We start from the raw sequence: 16,755 nt of genomic DNA, 5'->3' as shown, positions 1-16,755 counted from the left end.
GTACGCGGCTTCTAATTTCTCCACATCCTCGCCAACACTTGTTATTATCCATTTTTATGATTATAGCCACATTAGTGGGTGTGAAGTGGTATCTCATTGTGGTTTTACTTTGAATTCACTATGTTGAGCATTTTTTCCTGTGCTTATTAGACATTCATGTAGCTTCTTCCGTGAAAATCTATTCTAATCCTTTGCTCATTTAAAAAATTAGGTTATTTGTTTTATTCTTATTCAGTTGTGAGAGTTCTTATAGATTCTGGATACAGGTTCTTATTAAATTTTTATCCAAGACTTGCATTCTGTGGCTTGTCCACTTAAATGATGTTCTCTGAAGAATTCTAATTTATCAATTTTTTTCCTCACGTGGATAGTACTTTTGGTGATTTATCTAAGAACTCTTTGCCTAACACAAAAACACAAAGATTTTCTCCTATGATTTCCTATAAAAGTTTCATTGTTTAGGTTTTATACTTAGGTGTATGATTTATTCTAAATTAATTTTTGTGTATGATCTGAGCTAGGAGTCTAAATTCATTTTTTTGCCAGCATATCTAGTTGTTCCAGCACCCTTTGTTGAAAGGACTATCTTTTCTCCATTGAAGTGCCTTGGCACCTTTGTCAAAAAATCACCTGACTGTAAATTTAAGGGTTTATTTCTGGATTTCCAATTCTATGCCACTGCTCTGTATGTTTGTCCTTAAGCCAGTACCACTGTCTTGATTATGCTAGTTTTGTAGTAAGTTTTGAAATTGGGAACTCTAAGCCCTCCAACTTTGTTCGTTTTTTTTCAAGATGGTTTTGCTATTTCGGGTCCTTTGCATTTCCAAAGCCTGCTGAGATCCTGCTGGGATTCTGAATCTATAAATCAACTTGGGAAACACTGGTATTCTGCTACTCAAACTAAGAAGGAAGTGAAGCAACTGTACCAAAGTGCTTTGTAGATATAACAAAAGCATGTTTCAGAAAGGATAATATTCAAGAAGCACATGAAATAGCCTTAAGCTATAATGTGTTTTTTTAAAAAATAGAGACTTTAACTTTTAGAGATATTTACCAAAATATTTATGCATGAAATGGTATGTCTGAGAACTGCTTCCAAATAATCTAGATGTGGGGAGCAACAGCTAAAATGAGACTGGCCATGTGTTGATAATCACTGAAGGTAAATAATGGGTGTAGGAGGAGGGGTTCACTATATTAGTCTCTCTCGTTTTGTACCTGTTTAAAAATTCTCATAATAAAACACTAAACAAAAACAATAGTCTGGTGTCAGGTCATGGCATTATTCCCAGATTTTACCTCTAAAATTAATATGATGGTGTAAAATAATCTGTTAATAAGATTTATAAACTCACCATTCTGTAATACTCACCAGTAATTGGCCCATTCAATCATGGTTCCGGGCTGTAAAGAGATTTGGATTTGGTTTGTGAGCTTCTTGTGAAGAAATATGTAAGCAGCAGTGTAAAAAAACATCAAGTGAGAAAAAACTCATGTAAAACTCAACTTTTAATAATGTGAGAAACAAATTATTATTATTCACTGTGTTTATACCTATCACATGCTGGGAATAAGTTCTACAGCTTGGTACAGAGGACAACACATACATAGTATAAGAGTAAGTCATCCATTTATCATTAGCAGATCAATTACACCATCCTTCAGAAGTATTGAGTCATAACTAAGTTGTGCACACCTATTCAGACTTGACTGGGAAATAAATGAAAAATTGAAGTAAAATTAACAGAGATGTTGTTCCATTTTTTCCAGTAAAAACACCACTGAGATCTACTGACGATTATTTAACAATGCTGCTATCTGGGATTGAGCTCTTTCTAGTCATTACTTAGTAGGGCAACATCTTGAAAGTGTTACAAAATATTATTCCCTTTTTACTCTTACTGTGCTCTTTAATTTGTATAGCAGTTGCAACATTTATTAGTTGTTCTACTTGGACTACAACAGATGCTATGTTGTAACCAGTCCTGCATTTTAGATCTTTCCTCTTAAAAAGAGAAATGCTATATGGAAAAATATCAAGTACTGAACAATATGTATCAGACTATAAAAAACCATAAGAGCTTAGCAGAAGAGAAGGAGAAAGAAAATAAGAAAAAATAAAAAAGTGACTAAGAGGAGAAGGACTGGAAGGGAGGAAAGAAGGCAAATCGAAATATAATGCTAACCCTACACTACAGAACTTGGGTTTTGTCATCAGTATTAGTGGGTGGCTCACGCTTCTTCATGGAAAAGAGAGGACATTTACCTCGTATTTCAGTACTTACCCGGAGTTGGTAAGACCTGAGTTCATATATATTAGGTCCTGACCGTGGGAGAGGATCATTCCAGAAACTGAACTCCAGTAGCAGCTGATTCTTCCTAGAGAGCAGCATGTCGCTTCTGGCCTTACGGAATTGCGCGAATTCCTTTGGGTGAAAAAATGTGCTCGTGAAGTCTTCTGATGCTTATATAAAAGCCCACTTTAGTAACATTTATATTACTGTTGGTTGTACAGGATATAAAAGAATACTATCGTGAATAAGCAGGTGCTGGGGAGCTGAGTCCAAGTCATGGTGCGCCCACGTGTGCTCCACAGGGTTTTCGATGGTGGAGTTCTGGAAGCGTATCATCAGGTCTTTCTTCTGAGGTACCTCTGGGTGGTCCTGAACAGCCAACTTTTCAGTTAGCAGCTGAGTGCGTTAACTGCACCACCCAGGGCCTCCCTATCATAACTAGGGTAAATCGACAGGTCCCCGTTGACTTGGGACAGTCCTAGTTGATCTGGGGCAGTCCCTGTTTACATCTGTTGAACCAACATAATGATTAACAGCATCCCCTTTCACTCTCAAGTGTCCAGGGTTAGGGGGACAAACCATGTGGTTACCCTAAATGTAATTACTTAAATGACAGTTTAAACAAATTTAATTTCCTGTGTTTTTAGATTCTCCTAACAGAGCCTGACAGCACGTGAACAGAGGTGACAGGGACGCTACAAATAGCAGAGAGTCCAAAAGCCATTTACATTTGCACTAGGAATCTATACAAAAATTTTCTCCCTAATGACATATGCCTTGAATGTGAATATCCTCTCTATTTCAGGCATTTATTAGCAAAGTGAGGGGTGGGACAGCAAAGTCAGACCAAGGTTTAAAAAAAAAAAAAAAAAAAATGTGGTTGACAAGTCTTGCTAGATGATCCAGCCAGGCTGACCGTGTCTACTGCACTGACTTACCAGTTTCAAAGTACCAGCTTATTAGTTTCAAAGTACAGCTTACTTTTACAGTAAGAACTGTAATTTTAATATACTTACGACTGGCTACCATACTTTGTTTCAATGCAAGTTCAAGAGTTCTCAGAATAGAAATTTTAGAAAAAAAATTTTAAACAAAAACTGGTGACAGAAAACAGTCATTTAATTTTATACCACTCATACCTCATTGCCATCGAGTGGATTCTGACTCACGCGGCCATTCTATACTGACGTATACTAATTCACTGGTCTGAAGACGTAAACGTTTTTCAAAATCATTACCTGATTTCCTTTGAGTTTATTCATCACCTCTGTGAGGGCTGGATAGCCTCCTTCATACCTCCAGAGGTGAACTGAAATACATTTTAAAAGATAATACACATTAGAGTTTCATGATACTCTTAAACGTTGAAGGTACTTAAGGTACACATAATGCTAACAGTACGAAACTATAACGGGCCATGTGCCAGCCTATGAATTACACCATAAAGCTTCAATAACAGGTTCAAACAATGAAAAAAGTAATTTTTGCCATGAATTATGACAGAACTACTTTAACCGTAACATTATACTGAGGCTTGGAAAGCTTTGATGATAATAATTAGCATTAAATCAGAAAACTACTTAAGCAGTTACAATGAAGGTTTAAGGGACAAGTGTTTATTCCAAAGACTTCTGCTTCCTACCAGCTTGATCCTGCTCGCCATACCATGTGTTCCAAGTCCCCACCAAAGTACAAGGGTAATGTTTATCTTCGTGAATCTTTGGCAACATCTCTTGACTTAAAGAGAAGAAACAGCAACACTGATTAAACAACCAGAAACATTTGACTCCATAGACGACGTGTGGTTGGTGTTAGGAAAAGGCCACCTACTCTGCACTCTGGCAGCTGACCTCAGAATAGATCTATGATGAAACGAGGTGTATAATTAACTCTTTAGCTGAGTTCTGTTATACTTATCAGAGGCTTAGAGTTCTAATACCCCAACTATCTAGAGCAGTTGTAAGCAACTTAAGTATAAACAGTGATAAAAATGATTAAGAAGACTCAAAGGTCCCAAGATTCCAGGAGCTTTGGGTCTGCTATTTGCCATTTCAGTAAAAAAAAAAAAAAGGAAGTACTTCAGAATGGTGATGTTTATAAAAGCTAAGTTCTGTTGGTTTCAAAGATACGAAGAACGGGAAAAATGAGAATGGAAGAAATAAGTAAGATGGAAAGGGAGCACAGTAATGCTTACTGGAGGGCAGACAACAGAAGCAGCAGCAGCCGGCAGAGGCAACAGGAGCAGAGAACAAGCTGGCCTTGAGGAAGGAGGAGGGAGACAGAGCTAGAACACAACGTGGTCTGGAGGCAACTCCACGTTCAGCACTCACAACGGGCACCAAAGAATCAAAAATTAAAGATACAGGTTGATGCACAAGTGAGGTTCTACTCAATCCCAGCGGCTGAGGGGATCTGAGCCATATCCGATAATCGCACACTGAACACACCACCCAGTTCATTCTGCTGCTTGCACGTGAGCAGTGGCCAAGCCAAGTCATGAGAGTTTATTAGTTTCACAGAAGTGTCAGATCAGAGCTTGATCCCATGGAAACCTTTCTATTGTACATATTCTAATGTCCACGTAAAGGCAAAGGGAAGAGGCACAGTCGTGTCATACTAAGAGAAAACTAAAACCTGCACTTTCTGAAAACAGGACAATTATGGTCAAATAGTATGATAACAATTCAACAATGGAATCAAGAGGATGTCCAGGGTCAGAAATGGAACCTATTCAAATTCTCTGCTAACACTGAGTGAGCTTAAGCTAGTGAATACCACCAGATGCTGGGGCGCCAAGGCTGACTATGAATAGTCAGTAGAGAAAAGCTCTCAATGGCTCCCTAACTAGCTGAAAACCCATATATCTGGACCACGGAGTCCCTGGGTAGTACAAAGGGTTAATGCACTCAGCAGCTAACCAAAAGGTTGGAGGTGCGAGTCCACCCAGAGGCACCTTAGAAGAAGGGCCTGGCCATTCACTGCTGAAAAGCCAGACACAGAAAACCCTATGGAGCAGTTCTGTCCTGACACACATGTGGTCACCATGAGTTGAAATCTACTTGACAGCAACTGGTAACTGCTAGTACAATGACCATACCAATGTATATTTTTTGAAGAGTGGCATTTACTTTTTAAAAGACCTGGTATCAAGTGTATCTTATGCATAACCCATGAATGTTCAGGAACAACATGAGATTCAGAGACTGCGAGTGGGAAAAGAGGAAGTATGGTAGCAAAATGGAAAGGCATCTCCTTTTTGCCACAGGACATAAGCAGGGGGTAAACATCCCTGACCTGGAGCCAATGTGGAGGAGGGAGGCTGGCACAGATGACCCAGGTGGGGCCGAGGCTATGGCCAGGGGCCTGAGAACGGAGCCGAGGCTGCTCTTCAGTACTCAGCCATAGGGAGCTTTCTAGCCAATCCCTTTTGCTGGAGGTTGCAAGGTAGGCAGTACTTGTACCTGAAACTAGATGGGGTGGGCAGAACCTCATTACAGGGGTCCCCACAAACCAGGCAGGAGTTAACTCTTTATGTGCTAGAGACCGGGAGTTGCTGAAAGCTTCAGGGAACAGAGAGAGCATGAAGAGGAATGCAGAACTTAAGAAGATCAATCTGACAAGCTTTTGCGGGATGGACTGCAGGGTGGGGTAGGGACACAGGGCCAGCTGGGAGCCCAGGAAGTCAGAAAGAAGGCTACTTGAGAATGGGGCTTGACAGGCTTAGACAGGGATGGGGAGAAGGAAACAAGTGAAGAGAACCAAAATACACATCAAATGAAGAACACAGAGTCCTTAGTGATTAATTAATCACTGAAAACTACGGAAAGAGCAAAATAAAGAAATAAAACTTGGTGAGGGCCACAGACAGGGAAGCTGGGAGAGGAAAGTGATTCCCCATGTTGAGTTTGAAGCAACAGTAAGACATCCAAATGGAAATACGCGACAGATAGCCAGAAACCCAAGCCTGGAGATGAGGTGATAAAAACAGAACACAGAAGATAATGGGGGAAACCTCATTTTATGAGTTTTATGAGAGAAGACTCAGAGATAAGCATCTGTTCTCCTGTAGGGCATTTTTCAATAAAGAGAAACACGCTGAGGTGCACAAGAAATTCTGTGCTAATCTGGCATTTCACGAACCACCTCCAGATATGAAATACGAAACAACAATAAAACCACAAAAGGTTTTTGGTTTTCAGGAGGTTCTGGCGTTGACTCTGGTGACGAAATCACTTGCTGTCTCCTGAGAATAGCAAAAATTAAAAGTGAAAACGTCTTTTTCATTATATTTTCTTACAAGTGATTATTAAAATCCTAATTTTGTTAATTTAATTAAGAACTGATACGCTTAAATTCTCCCTTTAGTTTCCAGACTTATACATTCCATAAGAGGTTACAGTCCTTGTATCACAGGAGGACCAGCTCAAGTGACTTGGGCCCCAAAGAATGAAAGACTTGGGAGGAAGTGGCAGCTATGGTCAAATACATACAGGACTTTCATGTGGTCATTTTACTCAGGAACAGAGCTGGAGACAAGGGAGGTCCCAGGGGTGTTATTTCTAATTCCTAAGACTCAGAGCTCTCCAGGGATGGAACGTACGCTCCGGCGATTAGGAAGGTCTGCAGAAAGGATTCAATAACGGGAATGAATAGATGGGCTGGATGATCTTGCAAGGTTCTTTCCAATCTTAAGAGTCTATTCGTCTTCTAAAGTGCTACTTCCTGTGTGATAACTTAGCTGTGTGAGAGCTATAACCAAAACGTCCTTGGCAATCAATCCCTGAGATCAGTTTCAGAGCCTCTGAACATTCCAGCTTTGAGCATAGGGATGGAGGAGCTCACTTTTGGCTAAGTGTTAGCTGAACCAACCAATATCAAACTCATTTTTTTTTCCCCAAGTAAAGGATAGTATAGTATACACACCAAATTTTGTTGTATGCTTCTAGGCATTCCGGTTTAACATTGTGAACTGAAACAAAAGAAAATTCAACGATAAACTTATGAACGAAGGGAAAACGAGTCAACTCTGAAGACAGCACACCTATTACTCACACTGTAGTTTGTACAGGCTGCTCGTTTCCTTTTTGGCCAGGAGGTTGGAGTGAGCATCTTTTCTTGGATCAACTTTCCGGACGAATAAAGACTTTAACCAGCTGTCTTCCCCAGGTCTGACACTGGAAGACGTCATTCCCCTGTGGAATGACAAACACATTCATTTCAGTCCACACTGAGGTGCAGGCTTCAGTGTCTTCAGAGGATGTCATGCGGTCCACCGTTTCCATAAAGTCATCAGTCCACAAACACGCATTGAGCGCCGGGTCCAGGCACTGTTCTGGAAAGAACCCAGCATGCTGCTGTTGTTGTTAGGTGCCGTCGAGTTGGTTCCAGCTCATAACAACCCTACGTACCTCAGAACCTGGCATAAATATCACAAAATGTCCGTTTTATTCCGCTGGCATATCACGCATGCTAAACGACAAGAGCAAAGTATAAAACAAGTAGTTTGCAGTACTCCTAACTGAGTTCTGTGTTTATCTTGGGAACTTAAACTATGTGTTTTTCCTTCCTCCAAAGCAATTTGGGTCATAGGAAAAAAAATAAACAGGGAAATTGAAATGAATTCTTTCTTTAAAAAATCATTTTACCCGTCACATAAATTAACCTTAGAATCAAGATTTTTAACTGTCACACAAAGACCTCAGAACACAAACTCCATTAACACATGAATAATTTGCTAATTTTTCTCCTATAACTGAACTCCTACTACCTACAAGCTGTCAGAAAGCAAGGATGAAATCATCCATGAATTTTTCAGTACCCGTTTAACTCCTTGCTAGTAGGAATATGAACTGGTGTAAGCTTCCTCCGGGGCAATGTGGCAGTATCTATCAACGCCAGTAGCTCTGTCGCATTCTTCTCAGTGATTGCATAGCATTCTATTGTTTGAATATTCTCTAACTTATCTGACCAGTCCCTGTTAATGCATATACACATTGCCTGCACCACGGAAAAAAAAACAGGAACCCAGGCTGTATTGAACGTTCTTGTGCGTTCAACTTTGTGTACTTGACTAAGGATAAAGATCTGTGGGACGTAACTACAAGCACAATTATTAGGCCTAAATGCATATGGAGTTTTAAAATTGATATATTTATCAAGAATGTTCATTATACCCTGGTTTCCAGTTTTTTCCTGATACAATCTGGATATTCATTAACAGGGACTAGTCAAACGAACCCACAGGAGAAAAGACCTGGTGATCTTCCCCTTTAAAGCTTACAGCTTAGGAAACCCTATGTGCCAGTTCTACTGTGTCCTGTAGGTCACTCTGAGTCAGAATTGACTCTAAGTCACACAATAACAACAACAATCAAATAAACTACGGAATATCCAAACAGTAGACTACTAGGCAATCACTGAAAAGAATGAGGTAGAACTGCACTCATTGAGAATGTTATGTAAAAAAGCCAGGCACAGACCGGAGACTGCCACACACACAGTAAACCATTAACAGTGCAGCCACTCCCCATTTCTGGACATGGTTAGGTTCCAAAGACCAGGTTGTTACATGAAAATGGAAGTTTTTTTTTCTGTTTTCAGACTATTCATTTGTCCTTTTTTTTTTTTTTTAATTTAGGAAACATGATCATAGAAATAACAACAGCTAAGTTTTACTGATGTGCTCATCACTGAGTCCAGTTATGGATTATTACTCTGAGGAAGAGGGGGCCTGGAGGAGACAAAGCTGGATGAAGCCGGGCTGTGTGACTGGAGGGTCCAGGGCTTAACCATCTCACCTTCCTCCTGTGCTGGGTTCACAGCTCCCCTCCCAAAGCCACCTCCAGGGCTCCACTCCTGCCCCTGCACGCCCTGTGTTTACAGTCTTGGAGCCTGCTTTGCCCTCGGAGCCTAGCAAGTCACCCAGGCTTGGGGCTTCCTTCTAGGGCTGCAGAGTGAGCCTGGCTGTGCACCCAGCCCCATGCAGGCAGAGGCTTAAGGCCCAGTTCAGCTCACTTTGGGATAATTAAACTCTCATGCATTTCTTCCAAACACCTTCTCCTATGCCTCTTTCTTTCTTCCCTTCCCACCCCGCATCAGTTTTGAGCTGTAGGGCCTCAGGCTGCATAGGAGCTCGGAATTGGCTAGGTGCTGCCTGCCCGGAAGCCAAGGCCATGGAGATGGTCACCCAGCTCGGGCAGCTGGACTGGCAGGCCTGGCAGCAGAGTGCGGGACAGAGTGGCCAGCTTCCTAGAGGCCGCCCGGAGACTCTCCTCAAGGCAGGGGAGGCTCTGCAGCCTTTGCAGCCATGTTGGACAGATTTTTTACTATCATCATAATGTCAGGTAACGAGATAGTCGATAAGTGAGGAGTAGGTGTAACTGCGTCTGGGGAATGTGACTGGGGACGGGGTGGAAGGAGAGATTTTTCCTTTTCATTGTACAGCAGAACCTGCAAAAAGCCGGAACCTGTGTAAGATGGAAACCTGCCAGAGAAGGAAAACTCAAATATTTTCCACTAAATGAATGATAGAAAAGTGGGAAGACTACGCCCTGTCAAAGGCGGAAAACTTACGAGACCAGAAAAACAAGGTGGGCCCATCGAGTTCTGACCCTCACAGGTTTCACTGTATATTCTTCTTGACTACACTTTTCCCCTGCACATATATGCAATTTTTATAATTAAAAACTCACTAAAATATTGAAACGTGCATGTTTGGAGACCTCTTTATAGGTAGGGTAACTCCCTACAACTGTTGAAGAAAAGACTTTAAAAATGAGAACCTAGTTGAGAATCATCCCTCTTCCTAACCCCACATAATCATGACCCAATGACAAACTGTCCCTTTGCTGTCAGATCTCTGGACAGTAAGATTTACTCTTGTTTTCGTCATACAGTTCTAGGAGTTTTGACAGACGCGTAGTCATACAACCACCACCACGATAAGATACCGAACAGTTCCTCTGCCTCCCGAAGTCCTCCCTTCGTAATCAACTCCTCCCTGTAACCCGAACCTCTAACAACCACGAACTGTGGTCCTTCCCTACAGCTTGACCTTTTCACAATGTCTCTCAAATGGAACCATACAGAACGTAGCCTTTGAGTCCGTGCCCCTGCTTTTTGCACAATCCTTTTTATAACTGGTGGCCGCCATCTTTGACCAGGGCTGTAACAGCATACTCCTTATAGTTTTAATTGATCTTCAACTGATTCACACATACCGTTTTTACCCTTTGCTAGATCGTGCCAGGAGCAGTAATGTACTGGGATTCCAAACGGCCGACATCCAACGTTCAGGATCTCACCCAGGGCTTTAAAACAAGGCCTAGCTGCTGACAGGCCAGGGTGAACCTTTCCTTGGGGATCTGTGCATAAATTCTATTGCTGATTTTCTACAGACTATTTCCAATCTGCTTAGCAGACTTGCTTAAGGACATGGACACCACAAGGCAAATGCAGAATGGAAAAAAAAAAAAATTCCAAGTATCAAGGAATATTATTTCTGAATTTAAACAAGGACCAGAAAAACTCTTATTGAGATGTAAAACCTCCACTGTTTCATAAGATGAGCACGCGGATTCCACACCACCCTGTCACAAATTCCCACGCATTCAATAATGGTGTCTAAAAAACTGATTTGTTGATACAGTGAACAAACTTACACAGCAGTCTTCTCCCCAAGAGATGCTCTTTTAGTTTAAAGACGAAGGAAACTTTTTTTTTTAAGAAGGCTTATTTTGTGTGTTTGAACACTTCCATAATAAAAAAGTTAAAAAAAAAAAATCAACAAAGCTACTTTTCACAGTAATGGCTGCCATAATTCAGAAGATACTATCTCAAATAGCTACAAACTGGGTAAAGAGATTTTTGAAGGATGTGAACTGCAATATACAAATATAAAATTAACAACAATAAAATGTTTTCTGCATGAGCCTGAAAGACAGAAAGGGCCACATAAACCAGTCTCCATCAGCCTGAGACCAGAAGAACTAGATGGTGCCCGGCTACCAGCAATGACTGCCCTGGCAGGGAACACAACAGAGAGTCCCTGATGGAGCAAGAGAAAAGTAGGGTGTAGAACTCAAATTCTAGTAAAAAGACCAGACTTAAAGATCTGACTGAGACCAGAGGGACCCCAGAAGACATGGTCCCAGGACTCTCTGTTAGCCCAAAACTAAAACCATTCCTGAAGCCAACTCTTCAGACAAAGGTTAGACTAGATTATAAGGCATAAAATGATACTTGTGAAGAGTGTGCTTCTTAGCTCAAGTAGGTACATGAGACTAAGTGGGCAGCGCCTGTTTGGAGGTGAGAGGGGAAGACGGAAAGGGAGAGGAGCTGGTTGAATGGACATGGGAAATACAGGGTGAAAAGGAGGAGTGTGCTGTCACATTACGGGGAGAACAACTAGGGTCATGTAACAGTGTGTGTTTATACTTCTGTATGAGAAACCACTTTGAACCGTAAGCTTTCACTTAAAGTTACAATAAAGATAGGAAAAAAAATGTTTTCTGTAAAAAATGGTCAGGAAACACAACAGCATTTTCTCAAATCCTTCAAAGATTAAAAGCAGCAAGCTTATATTAAACAAGCAAATACCAAGTTAATACCAGTACGTGAGATTTTTTCTTGTAAACGCACAGAACGAAAACATAACCCTAAATGGCATTTGTAAAATGAAGCTTGAGATTTTACCTTTTGCTTTTACTATATTTTAAAATTCCTCAGAATTAACAAAACGTTCATAGTTGTAGTTCCTTAGGGAGGCATTGAGGGTTAAGCAGAAGAGATCCAGCTTCCCCAGACAGCGCTCTGTACCGACCGTGACTTCACTTCTGGACGCTTTTAGAGCATGTTTAACCTCCGTAATCTCAGGGTTAGACGAGATAATACACTAAGGTATTTCGAACAGCACCTGACATATGGCAAGTGGTTGAGAAAATTAAGTTTTTAAAATTACATATTCAGTAAAATGCACTTAAAATTTTAAAGAGAAATACAAAAACTGTTAGTTCTTTAGCAAAAATCAGCATCATATGGTGTTTGCTTCTTTTTTCAACTCACTCTTTGATAACAATAAATAAACTCACTCTGAAGAAAGCAATTCTCCAAATGAATCATGGTCAAATTTACCTCAATTAAGAATAAAAGTATTTTGCCAGTTTGTTTTGTGTTTTAATTACACCATATTTTGGGATACTTGGTAAATAAAATCATGAAGCAAAATACCAAGCAGATAAAACTAGTGATACACAAAACAGAAAATTTTAAGGTTTGTTAAAGAGACTTTTTTTAGTTTTGTGGTCTATATAGAGCTAACAAAACACCTGCCATTTCAACAATCTTCATGTGAAGTTTAGTGACATCAGTCATGTTCATCACATTGTTCAACCAGAACCCTTATCTGTTCCAGCTGGTTCACCCCGGCCTGTCAGTGCCCTTACCCAAATGTTTCCATCACGTTAACGGGACTTTTTATCATTTCTGTTTTTTCTTTATTTTAGGTAAGTTCACGAATCAGAAATTGTGTGGTTTTTTTTTTTTTTGGTCAAATAAATTGTCAGGGCTTAGGAATAAAAATTATTAACAATTCAGAAAGGTATACAATGAAAGTTTCTAAAAACATTAGAGGTGGGGAGTTACATTTAAGATAACAGATACCCACCCAGGCAACCACGACTAACAGTTTCTAATGCATCCTTCCAAAAAATGCACACAGAAACACGTTACACATATGTTGTTGCTGGGTGCTATCATCCAGTCGACTTCAACTCATAGCGATCCCATGTGACAGCAGAACTGCCCTGTAGGCAGTCTGCTAGGCTGTAATCTTTAAAGGAGCAGACTGCCAGGTTCTTCTCCTGTGGAGCCATTGGGTGAGTTTCAACCATCTACCTTTCAGTTAGCAGCCAAGCGCTTAAACACTGTGTCACCAGGGTTCCTTGTGTGTGTGTATATATATATATATATATATATATATACACACACAGACACACATATACACATATATAAACCCCATTGCCATCTAGTCAGTTCTGACTCATTGTGGCCCTATAAGACAGAGTAGAACCCCACACGGTTTCCAAGGAACGGCTGGTGGATTCGAACCGTTGACCTTTTGTTAAGCAGCTGAGCTCTTTAACTGCTATATCACCAGGGCCCCATATATATAGAGAGAGACAGAGAGAGAGAGAGACAATTTCTACGGCACTTGATATGTTATAGAAGAGAGCCTAAAAAAGCATTGGTAGACTAAATCTGGAGGGGAAAAAAAATCCCAAAGTAATTTTTCTCCTCTTCCTGACAACAAAAGGGGACTAAAGTTAATACGCACACTGCGCCTCAGGGTCTGGCCTCGGCAGTTTGCCTGGGTCAACTCGTTTAATCCTCAATCTAGCGAGGCAGGCATCACCACGTGGTAAAGACTGGCTCAGATAGGTTAAACAAGCCAAGCTAGGAAGTAGTAAGGTACCAGCACGAACCTAGAGCTACTGCAAAGTTCAACATGTGTTCAGTGATAAGGGGTGCCTCCCAAACACACAAATCAACCCAACGGAGCATTCGTTCCAGATTTTAATAATGCCACAGGTATTCACCTCAGAGCAGGTAAAATGAGACAAGGGGCATGGAAACGCTCTGCAAACTGAAGATGCGGAGCAGGAGAGGAGACTAAGAACTGGTCAACATCCGAGGTCACACACAAGCACCTGAGTGGTAACCAGAGATGACCTAGGGCCATCTGCTTGGGAACCTGAGGAATAATCAACTTGACAAATGAAAAGCTATCTGGCCCAGCACTGCCCACCTCGACTGTCGCTCTTTGAAATCTTTTGAGTATCAGGTGACCAAAGCTGTCTATGTGCACCGTCCATCTATCTGACAAGCTGAGTCCTGCAAGGAGGCAGAAGCAGCCATGCCGACAGCTGCCAGAACAATAAGGGCCAGGTTGGGCCTGGGTTTTACTAATGTGACGGACTCCGTGATCAGGAGTCTCTATGACACCACGTGCATGTTAGATGGCACTTTACAGAGGGCAGGGTAGGAGCACCATCTTCAACAAAACAGTAGACTTGAAACACAATAAATAACCACTATGTGCCAGGCTTTGTGGACGTAAAGATAAACCAGACACCGAGCCTGTTAAGTCCCACGCGAAAGACCTATCAATAAACAGACAGCCAGGGCGGTCAAGGGCCTGTGGACTCGTACGCATACATCAGCTCACCTAAGAGGACTGAAAGAGACTTGAGTGGGGACATTCCGGCTCTGACAGTCCAAGCAAGGCAGTCGAGAAGGCAGGGGGTAATTCCAGTTCAAAGGGAACAACAGGTAGAGGGGCTATGGAGTCATGGAACTGTACAGTGATTTCTGGAACAGCAGAGAGTTCAGGAAGGCAGGAGGACAGCGTGCGGGAGGATGGTGAGAGGGAACACTGGGGCACAGGGTGGTCGGGCTCCGATGCACCAGGCCTATCAGCTGGACTTTCTCCTGCACGTGGTGCAATGCTAGCACGTTTTCAGCAAAGACTGATGGGCTGCAGCCAAGAAGGTAGGCTGTGTGGTTCCCAGGCTCCCTGCTGGCTGCCATGCCCCGGAGCGCTGGGCACACGAACCACCCCGACAGAGCACCTAGTATATACTCGCTGGGTGGAATGAAGGGTGGTCTTGGTTTAAGATGATGGCAGCGGGGATGGAGAGGAAGTAAGGCCTTCGAGAGACACCTCCGAGGTGAGACGGGCAGGACACAGGTCCTGGTTGGGTGTGGAAGATGGTGCTGCAGTTTCTTTTGAGTGGACCGTGGAGGGGAAATACACTTAATGCTGAGACCACAGATGAGGCGGCAGCAGTGTAGCGGAGCTCCCTCAGTTGACCATCAATTGCTGATGGACTGGGCACTGCATATGCCAAGCAGTGGGCCGGGGTGAGGATGCAAAGATGAACAGACCTGGCCCTGACTCCTGGGACTCGGAACAAACAGACATGAGTGTGCCCAACCTGAGATGAGCTCTTTGATGGAGACACAAGGTGGTGGTCATGAAGAGGGTAGAGCCAGAGGAAACAGAGTCCAAGAAGGCTTGGGGGAGACATGGACCAAGTCTTGAACAAGTACTTCCTTAGCTGAAGACTTGAAAGAGGTAGAGCAGTTGGTCAGGTGGGTGCGCATGGGAGGAAGGGCATTCTAAGAAGCAGAATTAGGACGGAACAAAACCCAGAGTAGGCAAAGATGGTGGAGTGAGGAGGCGCCAGTGAGGGAGGCTGCAAGGGCCAGTCCAAGGAAGGGGCCTGCATGAGAGTGGTAGCTACCTGACTACCCTCCCCACTGCCCATCCCCGTGAAGCCCTGAGCAAGTCGGTCTCCCACACTGCTCCACAGAGGGCTGCGCCCCAATTTTTCATTTTGAAAACTTCAAACACAGAGACATTGAAAGAATAGCATAATGAAGATCTCAATGCCTTCCACCTAGATTCAAAAATTAATACCTTTTTACATTTTTCTTTACGTATGTATTTTTTTTGGGGGGGAACTATTTGAAAGTACAGTCCACATCATACTTCACCCCTAAATACTTCCTCATCAGCAAGCGTCTCCTAGGAACGAAGACAAAACCACAACACCATTGTCATACCTAAGAAAAAGAGTAACTCCATTGTATCTAATACTCCATATTAAAATGTCCTCAACTGTTCCCAAAATGTCTCTTAAAACTTTTCTGGGGGAGTGGGAAGGACCCTGGGTGGCACAAAACTTTTGCACTTGACTAGTAACCGAGGGAAACCCTGGTGGCATAGTGGTTAAGAGCTACGACTGCTAACCAAAAGGTCAGCAGTCTGAATCCACCAGGCACTCCCTGGAAACCCTATTATGGGGCAGTTCTCTTCTGTCCTGTAGGGTTGCTATGAAGCTATGAATCAGAATTGACTCGAAGGCAACAGGTTTGCTTTTTTTTCTTTTTTTTGGTAACTGAAAGGTTGATGGTTCAAACCCAACCAACAGTACTATGGAAGAAAGGCCTGGTGATCTGCTTCTGTAAAGATTACAGCCAAGAAAACCCAATGAAGCAGTTCTGCTCTGTTACACATAAGAGCCTCACAAGTTGGAACTGACTCAATGGCAACGGGTTTTTGGTTTTGGGGAGAAGGAGGGAAGAAGAATCAGGGTTCAGTCAAGGTTCATGTCATAGAGATCTTTCTAAGAGGAAAAGGTCCTGCTCAGAATCCCTTAGTCTCATGGGAGACTAACAGGTCCCACACTCTTGGTAGGCATCCAGACAAGGGCTGTTGAAGGCTGAGTTAGGGCAGTGGGGAGGGACAGATGCCGGAACGTAGACACGCAGAGGTGGAGCTGATAGGTCTGGGCCCTGAAGAGACAGGAGGAGGAGGAGGAGGGGATGGGCTGGGGGAAGACCTTCGGGTTTGGTCCTAAATGGAAGATGTTCCGTATCTGCAGAGAGAGAGAAGCCAGGA

The 16,755-nt window shown here is 42.4% G+C and overlaps 1 protein-coding gene across 1 annotated transcript in view; it reads right to left on the bottom strand.

Moving 5' to 3' along the window:
- The window catches only part of NIPSNAP2 (nipsnap homolog 2), a 33,749-nt gene that overhangs the window by 11,992 nt on the left and 5,002 nt on the right, over window positions 1-16,755 (bottom strand). Inside the window, exons 2-7 of the mRNA XM_064296053.1 lie at window positions 7,347-7,486; window positions 7,218-7,263; window positions 3,937-4,031; window positions 3,533-3,603; window positions 2,286-2,426; window positions 1,373-1,404 (exon numbers count right to left, since the gene is read on the bottom strand). Of these exons, the coding sequence (XP_064152123.1) occupies window positions 1,373-1,404; window positions 2,286-2,426; window positions 3,533-3,603; window positions 3,937-4,031; window positions 7,218-7,263; window positions 7,347-7,486 (525 nt within the window). The remainder of the gene's footprint in view (window positions 1-1,372; window positions 1,405-2,285; window positions 2,427-3,532; window positions 3,604-3,936; window positions 4,032-7,217; window positions 7,264-7,346; window positions 7,487-16,755) is intronic.

The sequence above is a fragment of the Loxodonta africana genome, chromosome 12 (assembly GCF_030014295.1).
Source record: "Loxodonta africana isolate mLoxAfr1 chromosome 12, mLoxAfr1.hap2, whole genome shotgun sequence".
Taxonomy (NCBI): Eukaryota; Metazoa; Chordata; class Mammalia; order Proboscidea; family Elephantidae; genus Loxodonta; species Loxodonta africana.
The sequence above is the reverse complement of the archived record's forward strand: the minus strand, read 5'-3'. Positions and strand labels throughout refer to the sequence as shown.